Source organism: Rutidosis leptorrhynchoides, chromosome 10 (genome assembly GCF_046630445.1).
Source record: "Rutidosis leptorrhynchoides isolate AG116_Rl617_1_P2 chromosome 10, CSIRO_AGI_Rlap_v1, whole genome shotgun sequence".
Classification (NCBI taxonomy): domain Eukaryota; kingdom Viridiplantae; phylum Streptophyta; class Magnoliopsida; order Asterales; family Asteraceae; genus Rutidosis; species Rutidosis leptorrhynchoides.
This window is the reverse complement of record NC_092342.1, coordinates 327,247,089-327,266,772: the sequence shown is the minus strand read 5'-3', so window position 1 is coordinate 327,266,772 and position 19,684 is coordinate 327,247,089. Positions and strand designations below refer to the sequence as shown.

General features: G+C 33.9%; 2 protein-coding genes across 2 annotated transcripts; one reads left to right on the top strand and one right to left on the bottom strand.

Annotated features, from left to right (window-relative positions):
• The first annotated feature begins 5,344 nt into the window (after positions 1 to 5,344).
• LOC139872342 (ribonucleoside-diphosphate reductase small chain A) lies at positions 5,345 to 8,520 on the top strand. Its single transcript, XM_071860194.1, has 9 exons — positions 5,345 to 5,658; positions 6,345 to 6,505; positions 6,598 to 6,646; positions 6,735 to 6,861; positions 6,948 to 7,013; positions 7,087 to 7,203; positions 7,293 to 7,455; positions 7,989 to 8,059; positions 8,214 to 8,520. Exons 1-9 carry the CDS (start codon positions 5,502 to 5,504, stop codon positions 8,329 to 8,331), a joined length of 1,029 nt encoding a protein of 342 aa, XP_071716295.1. The 5' UTR covers positions 5,345 to 5,501; the 3' UTR covers positions 8,332 to 8,520.
• A 457-nt stretch (positions 8,521 to 8,977) lies between these two features.
• On the bottom strand, positions 8,978 to 13,522 carry LOC139871960 (uncharacterized). The gene is made up of 6 exons (XM_071859722.1): positions 13,178 to 13,522; positions 12,002 to 12,238; positions 11,152 to 11,263; positions 10,417 to 10,591; positions 10,085 to 10,322; positions 8,978 to 9,477 (listed from the first exon to the last, which is right to left on the bottom strand). The coding sequence occupies exons 1-6, from the start codon at positions 13,350 to 13,352 to the stop codon at positions 9,179 to 9,181; spliced, it is 1,236 nt and encodes a 411-aa protein (XP_071715823.1). The 5' UTR covers positions 13,353 to 13,522; the 3' UTR covers positions 8,978 to 9,178.
• Between the last annotated feature and the right edge of the window lie 6,162 nt (positions 13,523 to 19,684).

Here is a 19,684-nt window from a genome sequence, read left to right as displayed (position 1 = left end):
TTGCCATTTTCTACACAATGACACTTCATATTAGTTCAAGGTGTATAATTCAATTGTAGGCAACAAGTTTTGCAAACTTTAATTATCATCAATACTTAGGTGTTTTGATGTTAATATTCTTCACATTTTCACTCTTCATTAGTGTCAATGAGTTTGCAACTAGATTAAGATTTTTACAAGGTTCATATGTGTTCTAGACTTTTGAGATCATCATCAACACATGTTTTGACATCTAACATTATTACACTCAATTTGCAACAATGTTGTTTATATCATATGAACAATGCTCCTATGAAAATCTAACCTAGATGTATAATGAACCCTAGAATTAGTCATTGTTAAATTAACGCATAGATAGGTACTACTACAATCGTTTCCAAGTTGTTCTTCAAGAATAATTTTGATTGTTTGCATCAATTCAAGTTTTGACTTACTCTAGTTAGGGTTTCTTCATAACCCTAATTCATCATACAAACATAATTGAATGCTATGAAAGCAAGGATTAATCATACCGAAAGTAGGAATTGAAATTGATGGAATGAGCGTTCTTCTCCGTGCGATCGATCTCCTCAGCCGTGTGTAGGTGTGTGTGTTTTGAAGTGGGTTGAAAAGAAATAAAAGTGAGGGTTTAGTTTAATTTAAAACAGAATCAGACCACGCACGGTCGAAGCACGGTCGACCGTGGTGTTAGCCGTGCAGATATTTTTACACGTTTAGGACAGGAGTCTGCGGTCCTGTATACGGTCAGCCGTGGTGCTGCCGTGGATCCTTCTGATCACTTATTTCTTCACTTCTTCGAACTTGTTTTGACGATTCTTAGGTTCTAAAGAATACTTGAGGACAAGTTTTCTTTTCCTAACATTGAATGATTACATCCTCCCGATGTTTAATCATCAATGACACGTAATATACTATATCTATATGTATATATATATATATATATATATATATATATATATATATATATATATATATATATATATATATTTAATCATTCACATAGTATACACAAAACACATCAATCTAATATTTAGCATGCAATACCTATTTTCACATAAACACACAATCCTAAGGCAAGTAAGCTTCCTACACTAATCTTTTAAGATCACTTTTCAAAAACAATTTTGCATTTGTAAGAAAAACCTTTCATTAATACAAAGTTATTTTGAGAAAGTTATTCTCATTAGCATTTTGATCATTGATTTTGATTGATTTTAAGATTACCCAATCCTTGACTTATCCCTACCATGGAATTGCTAGCTTGGTCCATTTTTTTCATATTCTCAATTTTCCTAATAATAGACAATGGACTTTGATTACAAGATTTGTGTTTGCTAGAGTCGTGACATATATTCATTTCATGTTTATCTCTTGATGAATCACAAATAGTTATTCTTTCAAGTTTTCTTTTCAAGGTGTTATTTTCATCAATTAAAACTTTGTTAAGTTGTCTAACTTTGTGTAATTCTTTCTCCAAACGTTTTACTTTGTCACGACTACTATCATACACAAATTTAATAGTCTTGTAATCATCTAACAATTCTTCATAATTAGAAGGATAGAATACATGTACCTCATTGCAATCCATGCTTGAGACATCATCTTCTTTGAATGGAGATTCAACCTCTTCTTCACTTTGACCATCTTGATCCAAATCATTCAAAGAACTCATGAGGAAAAAGTCTTCATTTCCATTCAACCCTTTTGCTTGAGAATCACCAACCTTTTCCAAATCCTTTCCAATTCCTTTACCCTTTAAACTCCTAGAGTTTAAATCTTCTTGAGAACATAGTGAATCCCAACATTCTTTAGCACTTTCACATGAAATTATCTTTAACCTTTCTTCACTAGGAAGAATTCCATGAAGTAGTGAAATTGCATCGAATTGTTTCAAAACATCATTGTTTTGAAATGTTGACTTCACTAGCCTTGAACTAGCTTGTGGTACAAAGTCTCATACTTTGATTATTCTCCACAAGTAGTAATCCTTGGATTTGAGATAAGACTCAAATCTTAATTTACACACATCAATATTCATCTTATCAAAGATTGGTGCTTCTTTCACCAATTCTTCGAAGTATCCCATAGTTTGAGTTGATACGAGAATCGTTGACTCAAGTTTTTGCACAAAACGAATTTTGACGCTTTCGCGATCGTTTATAGCGCAATGATTTGAGCAACCGCTCTGATACCAATTGTAAGTAACTAGAGGGGGGTGAATAGTTACTTAATACATTTTTAACACTTTTTCGATTGATCACCAAATTCGATTCAACTTTGATCAACCTATTCAACTCAAACTTGATGTGTGTAGTGTATATGTTCAAAATGATAAATGAAGTAATGTAAAGAACATAGACACAAGGATTTATAGTGGTTCGGGTGGATGTTAACTAATCCACCTTAATCCACTCCCCGATTACACTAATCGGGACTTGTTGCTTCACTAAGCACTTTTCTCCAAACTCGGTGGAGATCCGATTTACAAGTCTTCAACTTCTTTGGTAGACAACAAACCTAATCTTTCTATCTCTTTGAAAGATCAACTCTAACCTATATCAATTTGTCTTCACCTTGGACAAGTATTAATCTCCAAATAATATTAATCAACTTCCTAAGTCCCTTTAAGGAAGTAGATCACTAAGCTAGCCTATGCTTCTACTAATTGAAGTTACAAGACTTATACACTTTGCAATGATGATCCTAACACAATACTAGGACATACATTACATTAAGTAAACTCACAAGATAAATGATTTTGATTAGTAAGTTTACAACAACCCAATTCTATATCTATAAGATCATAGAATCTTCTCTTGCTTGATCACATTTGAGTAGTAATTGATGCACTTGTGATCACTGGAAATAAGCCTTTGAAATATGCAAGAGGGTCCACTTCAAATGCTCTTAAATGTTTGCCTTTTATAGTGAGATTCAAAAAGTAGCCGTTGACACACGGTTGCCATCACGGTCGACCGTGGTGCGACGGTGCGTGCTCCAGTCCAAATTTGGTATCCGTCGTATAGTCGTTTGACTCAAATTTGAACACTACATTTTGGCACCTTTACTCCTTCTAGCACCTGCAAAAGAAACCAAACATCCTATACAAGTACTATATGCATTAAGTGTGTGAGATTTGGTCTTAATGCATGAAAGTGACTAATCATTCCAAAAGTGGTAAATCCAACATTCTTGGAGAAGTGTCTTGATTGATATTTTGGGAAATCTCAGTTTGGTCAATACTTAGTTAGTCACTTTAATGCCCTTGGTTCAATTCTAAAGACTAGTCACTATGTCATTAACTTCCTAGTTTCAATTAATCACAAGTCATGTCCTCTTTGAGTTTAATTAGAGATTAATTGAATGATATCTCTATAAGATAATCATGAAGTACGTAGAAACATTAAGGTTAAGTTATTCTTGAATAAGCAATCACACTTAGTTACTTAGACTAGACCAAATAGACAATTGACTCTAATTTCATTGTGAACCATTTTACACTTAATCTATTGGAGTAAGTTAGTTACTTGAATCCTAACTAATGAGTACATAGCAAACATATTAATCAAGTTGACAAGTTTATGAGTATTAAGCATATTGGCAAGTAGCAAGTAATACTCACATAGCAAGAGATAGTTATTCTAGGATCAATCATATAGATACTTGCACAACTTATAATTCAAGCACTTAATAAGTTTAATTTGCAATATAACATATTGCTTGATTAATGTGTAAGCACACATTAATGTCCAACAAATGCACAAGGAAAGAGCAATCTATAGTTGGGACTTGGTGACCATCCTAAATGTATCTAAGTGTGTTTTAGGATTACAAGTCATTACTAGTTAACCTTGAGAGCATTGTTCCTCATTTAGTCTTAATTAATCACTAAGTCATTTCTAATAGCAATCATTTTTCTAGTGACATTGGCTTAAGTGTGTTGGTACTTGATGATCATACTAAGGATATCTAGATAAGAATTAAGATCATAAGTTGTTGATTAACACTTATGTGTTATGCCTAATATTGGTTAATTTGTCATTAAGATGTCATTAGGCGTAATTAATCACAATTAGTGTTTTTATGACCAAAACTCGGTTGAGTATGAAGAAGGCATCTATTCTAAGCATGTCGAGAAAGGTTTCATGAATTATAGATGTCGGGAACTAGTCAAACTTTATTTGGTCGAAAATGGTAACAGAGAAAACTGCGGTCGCACTGCGGTTGACCGTGGTGGCGACCATGCAACTTGTTTTCACAAAACTGCGTTGCAATTCAGTTTGGAGTTTCACGGTTGACTATGCGGTCGACCGTACCTCGACTGTGTGTTTAGCTGAACTTTTGATTTCATTCTTTAACTTATGCTTGACTTGGTCGTTTGCAAGATAAAGTATGAATTAGTGACCTTGCGTGTTTTATGTTAAGATGTCAGTCATCACTTATGCATATGCGTGTGTCATCATTAAAACATATTCTTTGGTTAATCATACTTAAGTTTATCGTTTAGTGCATTAACTCACATTCAACCAACAGAGTGAATGAACCAAACCATCAACAACCGAGCAGAACCAAGAGCCGATCAAACCATGAAGGAACCAGTCATCTTTGCCAATTTTCTAAACGACATTTACAAACCCCTGGTCCCAAAAGGACGAACAAACAGAGGCCATAAGCCACCACCTACGGCCACCACCATAAGCCACCGCCCGCGGCCACTTGGAAACCAGCCGCTACCGTGAACACCCACCTAAAGCCGCCAACGGTAGCCACCAACACCCATCACTGCCGGCGGAAGAAGACCACTAGAAAACCGTCGGATTTCACACATAACACACGCACCAACGTCACCAACTCCAACAACCTCCAACGCCCCCTCCAAACACATACATCATTTCTCATCAACACAGGCTGTCACATTGATGTTATGTTTATTTACTCTCCCGTAAATATTGACCGTTATCTATTATATAGTTACTCAATATAACATCGACCTACAAAATCAATTGAATAAATTATTTTACAAGTATTCAATTGTACCAATTGTCTCGCCCGTTAATACACCACCAACGGCCCGTTTAAATCTCTCTGGCAACCCTCAACACGGGCGTTATGGGCGATCTTAGCTATATCAGCGAAATACGCCCCTAGGACAAGTGGTTTGAAGTACAAGTTTCTGGGTCACAACCATCGAGTGGTTTTGTCAATTTACAAATTTTGATTTTAGTGCAATTTGGTACCCTGAAATTTCAATACACTTAAAAAAAGTCCCTGCTATAATTCAGGGGCTGTTTATGTAAATCAAAATCACAAGGAAAAAATCTCACATGAAGCGGTTTATCCATACCTAAATTTACCCGCAAGAAAATAAAAACCCAACGAAGGGGAAAACAAACTAATTTACAAAAACCGTTAAATTGTGCGAGTTATCTAAAGGGGCTTTTGCAGGGTTTTGCGCCAATATATCACACACTATTCTATCCATACCCAACATAATCGAAAATATGGGTTCCTTGAAGAATGAAACAGAGCATCAGAATGGTGCAGAAGATGAACAAGAACCAATTTTGATGGAGCAAAACCAGAGATTTTGTATGTTTCCAATTCGATATCATCAACTTTGGGAGATGTATAAGAAATCACAAGCCAGTTTTTGGGTTGGTAATAATCTTCTCTTGATTTAATGTTATTACTTGTGCTCTGCTCTTATTGCCTTTAATAAAATAATCATGGTTATTTACTTATTTATGATAATTTTTGTTACTGATTTGTTGTATTGTTGGTTCTGTTATATAGGAAATCATGAGTATATACGTTGTATATTTGAATTTTATATAGAACTAAGTGAAAAGTAATCTGTTTTAAATAGTTTTTAGTCAATATTTTTAAGATAAGATGCTTGTCTAATGTTTTGTTGTGTGTGTTCTTTATAATCCTTACAAAAGTTAAGTACTTTTTATTCTTGGTTCTGCAATTTTCAGAATTGGGTGTGATTTGTTGCTTCACATTAGTGTAATTTGTCATGATTATGACTGTTCATTCATAGTAAGTATATTAATACCATGATTATCTAATGTTTTGCTCTATGTGTTCTATATATTATATATTCAACACAGAATGTAAGTCTTTTTGTTTATTAGCTGTACAACTCTATAATCTGGTTTTATCTTTGATTTCAATCATTTTATTAAGACTGTATAATTAGTTCTAGTTCTTATATGGTTAACAATACTTATGTTCTTTATTAATCTGCACAGCAGCACATATCCACTTAACTACAAAACTACATATTTTTATCTGTAGTTATAATCATTACATCCGCTTACGATTGATTTTTATCGGTTTAGCTGAGGAAGTTGATCTCTCGATGGACGTACAGCAGTGGCAAAACTTGACTGAATCCGAAAAGCAATTTATAAGTCATATCTTAGCCTTTTTTGCTGCATCAGATGGCATCGTTTTGGAAAACCTCGCTGCAAGATTTCTTAACGACATTCAAATACCCGAGGTTCGAATCTTTTATCTTGCATTAGTTTGAGATTATAAGCTATGAGGTTGTATTAACTCATGACAAATTTGAGGTGTTGTTCGGTGTTATAGGCTCGGGCATTTTACGGGTTTCAAATTGCAATGGAGAATGTACACTCTGGTGAAGCTTTTTACACTTTAAAAAATTATTTAACATTAATATATGTTTTTCTATGCTATGACACTTTGATATTGTATATTGTTTGTAGAGATGTATAGTCTGCTCTTGGAAACATTGATCAAGGATTCTAAAGAAAAACACAGACTGTTTAACGCAATCGAAAACATTCCTTGTGTTGCAAGGAAGGCCCATTGGGCTTTGAACTGGATTAATAGGTAATCTATCTAATGCACAATCAAGAATAACATGGTTCGAGCATATAAACTCGTCTCATGAATATGTTTATGTTTTTTTTGTCCAGCTCCAATTCATTTGCAGAAAGACTTGTTGCCTTTGCATGTGTTGAAGGAATTTTTTTCTCAGGAAGGTAGGTTTTTTATATATATTTTTTTATTTTTTATATTTTTGTGTATGTGGCTAAATTTAGTTGTTTTTTTCAGCTTTTGTTCAATTTTTTGGTTAAAGAAGAGGGGATTAATGCCAGGCTTGACTTTTTCAAACGAACTAATATCGAGAGATGAAGGTTTACATTGTGACTTTGCTTGTCTTCTTTACAGGTGATTTAAATTTACCCTTTGGTACATTAAGTAAAAGAAGTTAATTTTGTTAGATATATTGAATAAAAAACCGTGATCTTGATTTTCAGTTTACTAAAAAAGCAGCTCCCATGGAAAAAAGTTGATGAAATAGTTCATGAAGCTGTTGAAATCGAAACTGAATTTGTTTGTGAATCACTTCCGTGTGCACTTATTGGCATGAACTCAACACTCATGAGCCAATACATAAAGTTTGTTGCTGATCGACTATTGGTATGATTATATTTCTAATAAATTGTTAATTCAAGGTAGATATATAGAACAATGGCAGTTTAGTAACGGGTCGAAAATGGATAAAGTGTTCATATCAGTTGCCTGTGGGGTTCCGTTAACCCAGAACACTTCTAGTCCAAATTTCAACTTTTGCTTTTATTTATAATTATAAATAAATGAATAAATGAAATATACACTATGGTAGGCTTTGACCCTTTTTTGATGAAGTATGTCATGGATGGGTAGGGGTTTAGTTCTCGTTTAGTTCTTAGAGGAAGTTTGAGGAGGTGCTGATGTGGCGATGATGTGGAGTTATGGGAGGAACTTTAGGGGTGGTTGGGAATGGTCTTAAAAATACACTTTGGTAGACTTCGACCCGTTTTCTTTTAAGTGACTTTTAACACCATCTGATCTGACCCTTCAAAAATAAACACAACTTATTTTGACCTATTGATAATCTTGTATTCATAAAGTAAATGGGTTGAAACTTTACTTATATTTTCGATTCGACGGACTGATTTTGCTGCTAACAGGTTGCGTTGGGTTATCAAAAGAAGTATAAAGTGGACAATCCGTTCGATTGGATGGAGTTCATTTCACTTCAGTAAGTATCAGTCTCATAAATAGCCTTTTACTGCTAATCAAGTCATCAATATATGATATTCGTTGATATGAATTTGGTAATCGTAAAATTTTAAACATATGTAACACATTGTTCTAAATTGTTTCTTGTGTTTGTTAATATAATGATTGAACAGAGGTAAAACAAATTTCTTTGAAAGAAGAGTGGGCGAATATCAGAAGGCGTCTGTTATGTCAAACCTTAAAGATGGCGGTGCCCAGAATTTTGTGTTTAATCTGGATGCCGATTTCTAGTGCTGGTACACTGCATAAGGTTGAGTTATAAATTTATAAATGTTTACAGTGTGAAACTTATAGGCCATCCGGCATTGCCGTATTAGTTCATTTTATTTAAAATTCAATAATTGAAGTAATGAATAATTTGAAGTACTTGTAAGATGTTATTTGCTATAGAATTCGATATAGTAAATAATTAGCCGTTTTGTTCTGTGTAGAATGTATGGTGTTCAATTTATAATCTACTAAATGCCACATACATCATACAGGGTTTGAGTCGTGCTCACATCTATAACAAGCAAGACATGATATATTATATATGTTTCATATTGTTTAAGTTCCTTTTGGCTTACAGAATTCAATGGGATTCTGGCAGAATTGAAATTGAATTTACATACATCATACAGGGTTTGAGTCGTGCTCACATCTATAACAAGCAAGACATGATATATTATATATGTTTCATATTGTTTAAGTTCCTTTTGACTCACGGAATCCAATGAGATCCTGCTGAAATTGAAATTGAATTTAGACAACAATTCAATTTCAATTCTGCCAGAATCCCATTGAATTCTGTAAGCCAAACATGGCCTTGTATTGGCGTACATATGTTCATTATTTTTGACATATTTGAGAAATTGAAAAGCATGTGGGCACATGGGTATACATTAACCAAAAGACACGTTTATAACATGAACATTATACAGTGAGTACTTTCAGACAACCACCATTAACACAAAACAACATTAACCATGTTTCAAGTAACAACCATACATCTACCCAATTGCTCTTGCTACTCCACATACATTTATTTACATTTTATACCCAATAATACATCCACGTACGTAATAATACAAACAAACGTCTAATAAAACTCGCGATCAGGGAAGACTAGTGGAGCAACTAGTGACCATATATAGAGGCCAGCAGTGACCCACTCAGTGCAGATACGAACCCAAACTGAAGTCCACCCGACATCAATCAGGTCCGAGTTTTCTGAACTGGTCCATCCCGATAACAGCATCGCAGAGTACATGCTAGCCAATGCAAATATTAGATGGAAAAACGTGTACGAATAACTCACTGGTTTTGATTCTACTACGTCTTTTTTGCCTTTGCCCGATTCCAATTCTGATGATTCTAGAAAAGGTGATGATGACTCGCCTGTTATGATGATAAGTTAGGTTGTAAGTTCAAGTATCATATTCACACAAGACAAAATTACACACCTCGTCCGTCTGGTTTGTATGAAATTTCATTTCGAGTCCCTGAACCTTTTTTTGCACTCCGAGTCCTCAAGATTTCATTGTTTTGCACGGCGTCCATCTCTACACTAATTTTGAGGGACTTGGAGTGCCAAAAAATGAAACCACAAGGACTCGGAATGTAATTTCATACAAGCCACAGGGATGAGCTATGCAAAAAAAATGAAACCATGAGTACTCAGAGTACCCAAAAAAAAGTTCAGGACTCGGAATGCAATTTCATACAAACCACAGGGATGAGCTGTGATAATTTGTTTCGTATAATAATCAGTATACTACAATCCAAAGTCATAAAATGTTTGTAATGCATAAGGCTTCCTAATCAAATTTACTTCAAAAGTTAGCTTGTCTGAAAATAAAAAATAGGGAAAAAAATTCCTTTCAGATCACATTAATCGGCGACATTTATCAAATCCAGGCCATTATGACCCATTACCAAACCCATCTAACCCGCCCATTTTCCACATCTCCTCGGTTTGGTGACAGGAAGTAACAAATGTCATTACCTGCTCTTGGAGAAGATGGAGGAGATAAAAAGGTAGTCGAAGAGCCAGCACGAAGGGCCGAATACAAAACCGAGAGAACAGTTGTAAGCATACCAAGTATAAGTGTGCCTGTGGTTACCGCTTTAGAATTATTTAGACCGTTGCACGCATAATCTCGAGGTTCGGCAGCGAGACCGGTATAACACACATAAGCACAGTAAACTGATATCACTGAAGCAGGTAACAAACTACCATTCACCTGTTAAAACAAAATAATCTGATATAGCTTAACAAACATCGAATTCATCAAGTTAAAAGGTCTCATTATGTAGCGGATTTATATGGGTACGTACCATGGGATGTAGTGCAATGACGGCAAATAAAAGGGCGAGAATCATTGTCGTAACAAGAAAGAACACATTTAGCCCACAATCATTGCCAGATGGATTAAACCAAATAAACAGTAGGCCCGAAATTGTAAATGCGGAAATATAGCAAGTAACTGATACTGCAAGTAAAGCAACAAACCTGAAAAATACATACAAAGAGATTAAAATAACAAAATATTACCTAAGTAGACTTTGGTAATAGTATTAAGGTTGTTAAGGGTGCGTTTGATAAAACAGTATGATTTAGCACTGAATGATTCAAAGTCTCTGTAATAACTTGGTTCTGAATGAAAATAAGCAGTTTGATATTCATTTTGAATGAACGATATAATTTGGTAAAATTATTTTATTAACGTGTTACATGAATAAAACATTCAATACACTTATTTGTTAAGTGTTTTGGACGTGATTGTAGGAGAATATTACAGAAAATTTAGGTGCTTAATACTTAAGAGAGTGTTTCAACTCTGAATGGTTCAGCATTTGAATGCTGAACCATTCAGCATCATATGTTATTCAGAGGTCAGAAACAAACCCATTGAATGATGAATGGTTCTGCATTCAACGCTGAATTATTCAATTCAATTAAGAGGTAAACAAACACAACCCTAAGTCCCTTTAGAAACCCTAGTGTTATCAGTTTGTTGACAGTTTGAACAGTAAGATAAAAAACGAAGATATAATAGGTTTATAACTGACCACTTTTGTTCATCTTTGGCGACCCACGAATCATTCCATGAATGTGTAGCATCCAACAATATAATTACTTGAACTAGTAAAAAGAACCCTGCTCCAAATTTTGATATAAGTCCTGCATATATACAGAGTTTAGATTTACATCAACAATCAACAATATTTAATATATAATAACATGAAACGGTGAAGTTGGTGGAGACAACACTTATGGCATCTTTAAGATAAAGCTGGTGATTCATACGCTTAAAGGTGGCATTTTTTAATCATCTATGAATAAATAAGTTACATATTGGTTATAAGAAAACATATGGATTTTTATTATGAGTAAAAATGAAAACGAGTTGAGCATGTGAAACGAGTCAGAAGTCACCCAATGTGTATTCACAAATCGCAATGCATCAAACATTTTAAATCAATAACTTTAAAATCAGATTTATTATTGTAAAAACACTACTTCTACAATTGAACTGAAGACAACTACTTTTAAGAATTCAAAAAGAGAAAAAAAAGACAAATAAGTGATTTTAGGTGGGCCCAGCCTGGCTCAACCCATAACCGACCAAACCATTTAATCACCGGTCGACACATTCTCCAAATTAAATGCAACGTTTGACACATCATACGTATCTAACTAAAATGGTTGACTATTAGCAGTGGCGGAGGATAGTGTATCCGAAAGGGGGTATATGCCCCACCTGAATCTAGAAAAAGAAGTTTGCACTAAGAAAAATATTACGGTGTAAGGTTTTTTTTAGTGTTTATCCCCGTCACTATTTCACCCAATCCGTGTTCCGCCACTGACTATTAGCCCTCAAGAGACAAAGTAAAAAGATACTTTCAGATCAAGATTAACCATAAAATGATGTGACTGGATTCGGAAGGAAAAAAGTGAGGATGATAAGCAAAGCCCATATCACAATCTTGAAAATCCATCCACCATGGTGCCATGCATCACGTCTATCATTTTGATCTTTTACACCAATCATCAATAAAGCAAGTATCGTAAAAAACAAGCAATTCCCAAGGCTGACACGAAGAACAGCTTCCGATTGAAACCATTCATCAGAAAGAGTATCGGATGTATTGATCCCTATAATCCCAAAAATAAATTATTAACTTTTTTTGAACAACTACTTTTATTTGTTCCAATTAATAACAAGATTACTTCTAGTAGATAACCAAGAAAAAGAGAATCGCCTAATCGAATCAAAGAGATCTCCTTTCTTGTATCAGGAATCCAAGAAAATAATACCATTTGGATAGCCCCATAAGGTCCAAATATAAATTAATTAACTTTTTGTAAAATTTAACTCTAAATTCCTTCATCCAAATACAGTCACTATGCATGGTATCATATTTGTGTTAGCCTATTTTCATTGCCAACAATATAATGCATCAAATATTGTTGCAAAAAAATCATAACTTATTCAGAAAGGAATGCTACTTATATTTTGAGACAAACGAAACAAGAAAATTGCTTGCGAACTTAGCACTTCTAATACTTTTTAAGATACACAAAGCACTTTTATCAGTTTTGACAAAACGCTTTGGATATTCGAATTTGGCTTTAGTGTAACGATACATACTGCTTTACCGTAATCATATCACATAATCATTTTGACTATCAACTCCAAAACTACTTATTTAAAATTGCTTAATTCACTTTCTGAAAAGCATATATCATTAAGAGTTCGCTTTTTATTTAACCCCATAACATAATATTGATAATTTAATAATATCTATTGAACCCTATTTCTTCTATATTACGGAGTATGTCATATCTTACGTCACCTAGAGCTATCAAATTCACAATAATCAATCATGAACCACCAACAATCAACAACATCCTATTCTTAGCAAAATCCCAAAATTGGTATAAATAACTGTATACAGCTAATAACAACATAATCTAAATAAATATAAAACATATAAAGATACAAACTTTATCATAAAAATTGGGAAATTACTAACACCCAATTCAGTTACTGCAAAACCCAATTAAATTAAATCGAAAAAAAAAAAAGCTTACAAGATATTTTCTTGAGAAGTGGGGTTCCGATTTCACGAAGAACCCAAGAAACGATTAATGAAAGACCAAAAAGACCACAGTAGCCGAGCCTAGCTGATTTTTTAGTGATTGTTGATGCAGCTGATGTGCATAAACCGCAGGTCAAAGACGCACAACATCCAACACAGCACGACATCTTTCTTCAAATTTGATTGATTTATTATTATTATTATTATTATTATTAGGGTTGCTGGATGAAATATGAACAAGTAAGCGAACGATGATGTTCAGGAGGTAACCTCAATTTGTTTGATGAAATAAGTGGATCTGTGAAGACGTTTCTCGTTTGTTATGGTGACTTTAATTTTTATTTGATTGATTGATGATGCGGATAAATTGACTGAACACATTCACTTACAAAAAAGATTAAAATATTTTAAAACCTTTAAATGTATTAAAGAATTTTTTAAACATTTTCAATCAGCTTAGGTAAAATTGAGGTTTACAACAACATTAATCAATCCTGCTGCACATGGAGGTATGGAGAGGTGAGATGTAGACAATCTTTCCTCTATACGAGAATAGAAGAGAAGTGAGTCGGGAGAAAAAAATTCTCCGCTCACAAGAAGAGAGAATCATTCATCTCTCTACTCCAGAATAGAGAGATTATTTTCGTAAGGACCTCCGACTAAAAAATGCTATGAAATGATAGTGAAATGATCTATACCGATGTAAAATTGAGGTTTATTTTAGTGAAATGATCTATACCAGTATATTGTAATAAATAAAAGAAACGTTTATTTTGTTATAATTCAGTAGGCTTATAACTACCTTTAGTGGTTTGATTCTTGATGTTATAATTCAGTAGGCTTATAACTACCTTTAGTGGTTTGATTCTTGATGTTATAATTCAGTAGGCTTATAACTACCTTTAGTGGTTTGATTCTTGATTTAGAATACTAATAATGAAGTGTAAGAACAAAGATGATAATGGAGAGAAAGAAAGAAACACTTTTTAAGTGTGAGAAATGGTGCAAGTTTAATGCTTGCATTCATGGCTATTTATAGCAAAAATATCACAAGTTTAGGTAATACAATAATATTACTTTTGTGTATCAATAATTGACTATCCATTTATATATATATATTTATATATTATAACACTCTCCCTTGGATAGCAATTTTGTTTGTTGAAGATCAACTGTAAGTTACTGCCTCGTTAAAAACCTTGCTAAAGAAAACCCAGTGGGAAAAACTTTAGCTAAGGGAAAAAGAGTGCAGCATGGAGTTGACTGCCCCTCAAGTAGACATCGCTTCGGTTGTTACATCTTTTGAACATGTCTCATGCCAATGTTATGAACGTGTGTTCTGAAAATAGCAGTTGGAAGTGCTTTCGTGAAAAGATCAGCAGAGTTTTTGCTGGATTGAACATATCTCATTTCAATCTCGTTGTCCTTAATGAGATTTTGAGTGTATGAGAAGAATCTAAGAGGTATGTGTTTGGTTCGGTCACTTTTGATATACCCTTCTTTCATCTGTGCTATGCAAGCTGCATTATCTTCATAGATAATTGTTGGACTTTTATCGCGTTCTAGTCCACAAGAATCAGTAATGATTTGTGTCATTGATCTCAACCAAAAACATTCCCGAGTAGCTTCATGTAATGCAATCACTTCGGCATGATTTGATGATGTAGCAACAAGTGTTTGTTTTTGAGAACGCCATGATATTGCAGTACCTCCATTTAGGAATACATATCCAGTTTGAGATTTAGCTTTATGTGGATCAGATAAATAACCTGCATCAGCATAACCAACCAAATCTTGTTTTGATTCGTTAGAATAAAATAATCCTAAATCAGTAGTTCCTCGAAGGTATCGAAATATGTGTTTGATCCCATTCCAGTGTCTTTTGGTAGGAGCAGAGCTGAACCTTGCCAACAAATTAACTGCAAAAGAAATGTCAGGTCTTGTACAATTTGTAAGATACATAAGAGCTCCAATTGCACTAAGATATGGTACTTCTGGTCCAAGAATATCTTCATGATCTTCACATGGACGAAATGGATCAGTTTCAACATTGAGTGATCTAACAACCATAGGAGTACTTAATGGTTTTGCCTTGTCCATATTAAAACGTTTCAAAATCTTTTCAGTATATGTTGTTTGATGTACAAGTAAACCATTAGGCATATGCTCAATTTGTAAACCAAGGCAATACTTGGTTTTTCCGAGATCTTTCATTTCAAATTCTTTCTTTAGAAGTTGAATGGCTTCATAGATCTCTTTATTTGTACCTATGATGTTAAGATCATCAACATAAACAGCTATGATCACATATCCGGATGTTGTTTTCTTAATGAAAACACAAGGGCAAGTAAGGTTATTTGTATACCCTTTGCTTATCAAGTAATCACTTAATCGGTTATACCACATACGTCCCGATTGTTTTAACCCATATAAAGATCTTTGTAATTTAATCGAATACATTTCTTTGGGTTTTGCATTTGATGCTTCTGGTACCTTAAATCCTTCAGGTATCTTCATATATATATCACTATCAAGTGATCCATATAGGTAAGCAGTCACAACATCCATGAGATGCATTTCTAAATTTTTAGAAACTGCCAGGCTGATTAAGTACCTAAAAGTAATTGCATCCATAACAGGGGAATAAGTTTCTTCATAATCAATTCCCGGTCTTTGAGAAAAACCTTGAGCTACAAGTCTAGCTTTATACCTTGTAACTTCATTTTTCTCATTTCTTTTTCGGACAAAAATCCATCTGTATCCTACAGGTTTCACATCTTTAGGAGTGAGAATGATGGATCCGAAAACTTTTCTTTTATTGAGTGATTCTAATTCAGCTCGTATTGCTTCTTTCCATTGAGCTCAATCATGTCTATTTTGACATTCAACCATAGATGTTGGTTCTGGATCATCATCATTATTCATGATGTCATATGCAACATTAAATGAAAATTTCTCATCAAGATTTTTCATTTCATTTCGGTTCCATAATATTTTTGAATATGCATAATTGATTGCAATTTCTGTATTGACATTATCAATCTCCTCTGCAGTAGGAGTACTGATTTGTGGTTCTTCTTGAACACTTTCTTTTACTTCATTATCAGCTGATTTTCTTTTTCGAGGATTTTTATCCTTTGAACCAATTGGTCTTCCACGTTTCTGACGTGGCAAAGATTCATGAGTGACGTTATTGCCAGCTTTTGGAATTTCAATTCGAGCTGGAGTATTTACTGCTGGTATATATGATTTTGTCACCGTTTTTGTATCTGTAAATGCATCAGGCAATTGATTTGCAAGTTCTTGTATATGCATTATCTTTTGAACTTCTGTCTCGCATTCTTTTGTGCGAGGATCAAGATACTTTAATTGAGGTTCACACCATGAAACATCATTTTCTTTATTTTTCATTTCTCCCCCTAATCTAGGGAACAATGTTTCATTAAAATGACAATCACGCAAACGTGCTGTAAAAACGTCACCTGTCATAGGTTCAATATACCTTAATATTGAAGATGTTTCATATCCAACATATATTCCCAACCTCCTTTGAGGACCCATTTTTGTACGTTGTGGTGTCGCAATTGGAACATACACTGCACAACCAAATGTTCTAAGATGGGAAATATTTGGCTCTTGACCAAAAGCAAGTTGTAGGGGGGAATATTTATGACTTGCACTTGGTCTGATGCGAATCAATGCAGCAGCATGTAAAATTGCATGACCCCATATAGATACAGGGAGTTTTGTTCTCATTATCAATGGTCTAGCAATTAACTGTAAACGTTTAATCAATGACTCGGCTAAACCATTTTGTGTATGCACATGAGCAACAGAATGTTCAACAACAATTCCTATAGACATGCAATAGTCATTAAATGCTTGAGATGTAAATTCACCAGCATTATCAAGTCTCACCCTTTTAATGGTGTAATCAGGAAAATGAGCTCTCAATTTAATAATTTGGGCAAGAAATTTTGCAAATGCCACATTACGGCTTGATAACAGACAAACATGAGACCATCTGCTAGATGCGTCTATTAGAACCATGAAATATCTAAATGGTCCACATGGTGGATGAATTGGTCCACATATATCACCTTGAATTCTTTCAAGAAACATTGGTGATTCTTTCTCAACCTTAAGTGGTGAGGGTCTAGTTATCAATTTTCCAAGAGAGCAAGATGTACATGGAACCATTGTATCATGATGGATTTTTCTATCCTTTAGTGGATGTCCATGAGTACATTCAATAATCCTTTTCATCATTGTTGATCCTGGATGGCCTAATCTGTTATGCCATAAACTGAATACACCAGGATCAATATATTTTTCGTTAACTACCATATGTATTTCTGGTACATTTATATGTGTATAATGTAATCCAGAACTAAGTCTTGGCAGTTTTTCAACCACATGACCCTTGTCAGTGATACTTAAATATTTCTCATTTTTTGTTGTCACTGACTGATAATCATACCCGTTAAGGTATATGTCGGAGAAACTCAATAAATTTCTGCTTGACTTGGGAGAAAATAAGGCATCATTTATTAAAAATTTTGTACCATTTGGTAGTATGAAATTTGCCTTTCCTATCCCTTTTATCAAGTTAGCAGGTCCTGATATTGTATGTATAGTTCCTTCCGTTGGTTTTAGATCAATAAAATATTTCTCGGATTTAAGTATAGTATGTGTAGTTCCACTGTCTGCTATACAGAGATCTCCACCACTTGATTGATGTTGTATTCCAGCAAAATTCATATTGAACTTCATATATAAGAAATAAATAGTGAGTACATTAATATTACACAATATTTTACATGCAAATAGATAGTACTGAAACATTTAGCAAACATAATGACAAAGACAGACGATATTAAATCGTTTATTTTTCGAAAAACACACAACTTAAACATTCAAGAAATCTTCATATAAATCAGATGGTTTCTCAGTGACTGTTGGATCGACGTTATCCACAAAGTTTACTTCCTTTTCTTTATCTTTCAGCGAATCCTGATACATCTTAACAAGATGTTTAGATGTTCGGCAAGTATTAGCCCAGTGGCCCATTCTACCACATCTGTAGCAAGATTCTTCAGAATTTTTAGAAGAATTTTCTTCAACATCATGTTTAGTGGGCTTGTTTTGTGGTTGATATTTATATTTTCGTGGATTATTATTTCTTTGACCACCACGGCCACGACCACGACCACGTCCTCGCCCATTACCATTACCATAAGGATGGTTTCTACCATAGTTATGGCTTTTGGCATGATGATGGTGATGGTTATTATAACCACGACCTTGCCCGCGTCCTTGTCCCTGTTTATAATTATTTGCAGTATTTGCTTCAGGGATTGCAAGTGTACCAGTAGGACGGGATTGCTGATTTTTCATTAATAGCTCATCATTTTGCTCTGCAACTAAGAGATATGAATTAAGTTCAGGATATGTTTTGAACTTTAGCATTCTCAAATTTCTTTGCACTGTGATGTTTGCAGCATTCATTGTGGAGAAAGTTTTCTCCATCATGTCCGCATCACTTATTTCATGTCCACAGAATTTAAGTTGTGAACATGTATTATACAGAGCTGAGCTATATTCATTTACTTTCTTAAAGTCTTAGAACCTTAATGTTCTCCATTGTTCCATAGCAGCTGGAAGTAAAATTTCTCTTTGATTATTGAATCTGCTTTTGAGACCTTCCCATAAAACATGGGGATCTTCTACAGTCACATAATTATTTTGTAAGCATTCATCAATATGTTGATGAATAAAGCAACATGCCGTTGCTTGTTCTTTTTCAGAACAATTGTTGTTTTCATTTATGGCTTCAAGAATGCCCATTGATTTAAGATGCATTTTTACTTTTATAACCCATGGCATGTAGTTGTTTCCAGTTGATTCTAAAGGAGTAAATTTAAGCTTTTCCAGATTCGACATTTTCTATTAAAACAAACAACATGATAAATTATAGTCACTTTATATTCATAAGTATATAAACATTAAACATAAATTTAATATAACATAAATGATAAGTAGGTGACAGTGTCGACCATATGTAAGTAATCATTAATAAATGTTATATAACATAAATATAAATATTAGTAAACATAAATGATAATTAGGCGACAGTGTCGGCCATATAAATGTTAGATAATAGAAATATAAATGTTAGTAACATAAATGATAATTAGGCGACAGTGTCGGCCATATAAATGTTAGATAATTGAAATATAAATGTTAGTAACATAAATGATAATTAGACGACAGTGTCGATCATATATTATTCAGGTGGTATAACCGACCATATATCATTTAGGTGGCAGAGCCAACCATAATTAGTATTAAGATTATCGTGCTGATAACGTGTTATAATTCAGTAGGCTTATAACTACCTTTAGTGGTTTGATTCTTGATGTTATAATTCAGTAGGCTTATAACTACCTTTACTGGTTTGATTCTTGATGTTATAATTCAGTAGGCTTATAACTACCTT

What these genes read in the sequence shown, in the direction of transcription:
- LOC139872342 (XM_071860194.1), top strand. Translation starts at nt 5,502, where the DNA reads ATGGGTTCCTTGAAGAATGAAACAGAGCATCAGAATGGTGCAGAAGAT. An exon ending in GGAATTTTTTTCTCAGGAAG is followed by an intron (nt 7,014 to 7,086) that starts GTAGGTTTTTTA and finishes TGTTTTTTTCAG; the next exon opens with CTTTTGTTCAATTTTTTGGT. An exon ending in TTTGCTTGTCTTCTTTACAG is followed by an intron (nt 7,204 to 7,292) that starts GTGATTTAAATT and finishes CTTGATTTTCAG; the next exon opens with TTTACTAAAAAAGCAGCTCC.
- LOC139871960 (XM_071859722.1), bottom strand. Translation starts at nt 13,352, where the DNA reads ATGTCGTGCTGTGTTGGATGTTGTGCGTCTTTGACCTGCGGTTTATGC. An exon ending in ACTTCTCAAGAAAATATCTT is followed by an intron (nt 12,239 to 13,177) that starts GTAAGCTTTTTT and finishes TTGGGATTATAG; the next exon opens with GGATCAATACATCCGATACT. An exon ending in TCATTGCACTACATCCCATG is followed by an intron (nt 10,323 to 10,416) that starts GTACGTACCCAT and finishes TTGTTTTAACAG; the next exon opens with GTGAATGGTAGTTTGTTACC.